This window comes from Triticum urartu, chromosome 1A, assembly GCF_056163025.1.
Source record: "Triticum urartu cultivar PI428250 chromosome 1A, HENAU_Tu73, whole genome shotgun sequence".
NCBI lineage: Eukaryota > Viridiplantae > Streptophyta > Magnoliopsida > Poales > Poaceae > Triticum > Triticum urartu.
The window spans coordinates 472,339,390-472,341,811 of NC_141873.1; the positions used below are offsets into that span (position 1 = coordinate 472,339,390).

The 2,422-nt window shown below is 52.7% G+C and overlaps 1 protein-coding gene across 2 annotated transcripts; it reads left to right on the plus strand.

Annotated features, from left to right (window-relative positions):
- The first annotated feature begins 781 nt into the window (after positions 1-781).
- Positions 782-1,922, plus strand: LOC125535682 (uncharacterized). 2 transcript variants are annotated; one of them, XM_087539163.1, is made up of 2 exons: positions 782-1,013; positions 1,170-1,922. In XM_087539163.1, the coding sequence occupies exon 2, from the start codon at positions 1,196-1,198 to the stop codon at positions 1,598-1,600; it is 405 nt and encodes a 134-aa protein (XP_087395289.1). In that variant the 5' UTR covers positions 782-1,013; positions 1,170-1,195; the 3' UTR covers positions 1,601-1,922. The 2 variants fall into 2 exon arrangements, with proteins under 2 accessions (XP_087395289.1, XP_048554707.1); XM_048698750.2 differs by having other exon boundaries at positions 783-1,013; positions 1,165-1,922.
- The last annotated feature ends 500 nt before the right edge of the window (positions 1,923-2,422 follow it).

Here is a 2,422-nt window from a genome sequence, read left to right on the forward strand (position 1 = left end):
CCTCCGGGTGACATGGGTGGACACATGTCTTCCGGGGTGCCTCACATACCTTCGCATGATGCCGTTAGAGATCCTGCGAACACCTTTCGAGCTCCCCATGATGATGGGGTGCGCGACAATGAAGAGGAGGAGGAAGAATCGTCTTCGGATGAGGATGAAGAATCGAAGGAAGAGGAGGACGATGATGATGTGGCATGATTGTTGATGTGCCATTTGTTTGTGTGAACTTTTATGTGTCATGAACTTGGTTGGGTGATTTTGAACTTGGTTGGATGATGATGTGGCATGATTGTTGATTTGCTGTGCAATTGAACTATGTTATGCCTTTTATTTTGCATATTTGTTTAATGTTTGAAACATCATCACATTGTCAAAATGGACATGTAAAATCTTATTTGCAAGCGCCGGCTGCTCGCGCACGCTGTAAGTTAGCACGCCATATTTTGCAGCGGCCGCTAGAGTCAGCGTCCTGCCGCGCGTAAAAACTGCTATTTCCATGCTGTAAAAAGGTTTTAGTGCGTGTGGTTGCGCGCCTGCTGGAGATGCTCTTAGCGATGACTACAATTTAACCTAACACACATCGCCAACCACAGGAATGAGAAGAGGGACCTGACCTTTACTTGCAAAACCAAAACGGAGCTAGCATCGTGAGACGGAGGGGGGGCATGCAGGGAAGCGACAGGGAGGGAATTTAAATGCTTCTGTTCAAGGCAATAAAGAACATCATCACCTCTCCACCTCGACGCAGCTTAGCTGTCCGGCGCCCTCATTATATATCGCCACGGGAGCTGCACCACCACCCCTCAAATACTCAGGCACAGGGCAGGGGGCTCTCACTTGGTCCGTGTCCTTCACCCCGGCCGGCAGCGCTAGCTAGTACGTGCATGCAAGTGCCCTTCCAAGCGCGCGCCTCCAAACCACCCTATCTCCACCTCCACCTCCACACCCACATTAGTTTGGTTTCGCGTACACGTTCCGTGTCACTAGCTGGGTAGCTTCAACGTACTCCAAAGGTAATGTACCGCGCGGCAACGTCGGCTATTTAATTGCATCGATAGACCATCAGTATAGCTAGGTTGATGGAGGAGTATTCTGTTGATGTTGTTTTATGTTTGAGATCGAGCGAAAGCATGACATGAGCTATATTTGGTGTGCATTGTGCAGTGCAGCGGTGGTGTGCGGAGTTAGCTTGAAGATGAGCAGGAACAATGGCAAGGGGCCGAAGCTGGACCTGAGGCTGAGCTTCTCGCGGTCACGCGGCGGCGGCGGCGGCGGCGGCGGCGGAGGGGGTCCATCGGCTGCGCCGCCGGGAGGCAGCAACTCGCCGAGGAGGATGTCTTCGTCGTCTTCTTCCTCGGCATCCCCGCCGAGCTCGTGCGTGTCGTCGGAGGGGAGCCCGGAGGCTGGCGGGGGCAGTGGTGGCTCGGCGATGATCCTCGCGGGCTGCCCCCGGTGCATGATGTACGTGATGCTGTCGCGGGAGGACCCCAAGTGCCCCAAGTGCCAGAGCACAGTGCTCCTCGACTTCAACGACGTGGGCGCCGACCACCGCAACCCAGGGTTCGGCTCCGGCAAGGTCGGCAAGGGCAAGCGCGGCTGAACCGACCGGCCGGGCTTCTTCGATCTAGATGCTTAGCCGTCGTGTCGTCGATCGCCTAGCTGCCGTCCTCTTTAGTTTCTCATCAATCGTGTGCGTGCGTGTTCGTTGGTGTTGGTGTGTGCGTGCGTGCGAGTTGGGTCAAGAAGAAAGGAATTATTCCGTAGACCCGTCCCTTCCATGGACTAGCTAGTGGGACGCCGGGGTGCCCATGGAACGGGTCTAGGTAATAATTTCATCTGTTGTGTGAGTCGTGACTGCGTGCGTTTGTAGTACGGGGCAGTACTGGCAAGGATTAAGATTTTGTCTCTGAGGTTTTATAGAAGGCAGTAATGCGCTTGTCTCGCCCCGTCCTTTGGCGCCAGGCACAGCCGTGAAGCTTGACGCGGCCGGGGCATAAATACGCTGCAGTGACGCATTTCATTTCATACGGACGAACGACCGACGTCGAGCTATAGCTCTGGCTAGCTATGTCAGATAGGCAGCTCATTCATTCTCGTTTAACTCGCGCACATGTCCTACGTACGCCGCATCGATCGAACATACGTACGCACGTACGTACGTACGCCTGCATGCATAATAACCTTTTCTGAATATATACTGTATGTATGGTTTTTGCATGATAAATTGTAGTACTAGTACTCCTACTCAGAACATGCAAAGATCATCATGAGATTAACATGAATGAAGACTCGGGCAGTCAAATCAAAGTTGAGAAAAGTCTTGTTTTCTCGAGACCATGCATGCACTAATAAAGCTCAGACAACTTTTCCTGCAAAATAAGTTTGCATGTTGCACGGTTCAGACTTCAGACCACACACCACA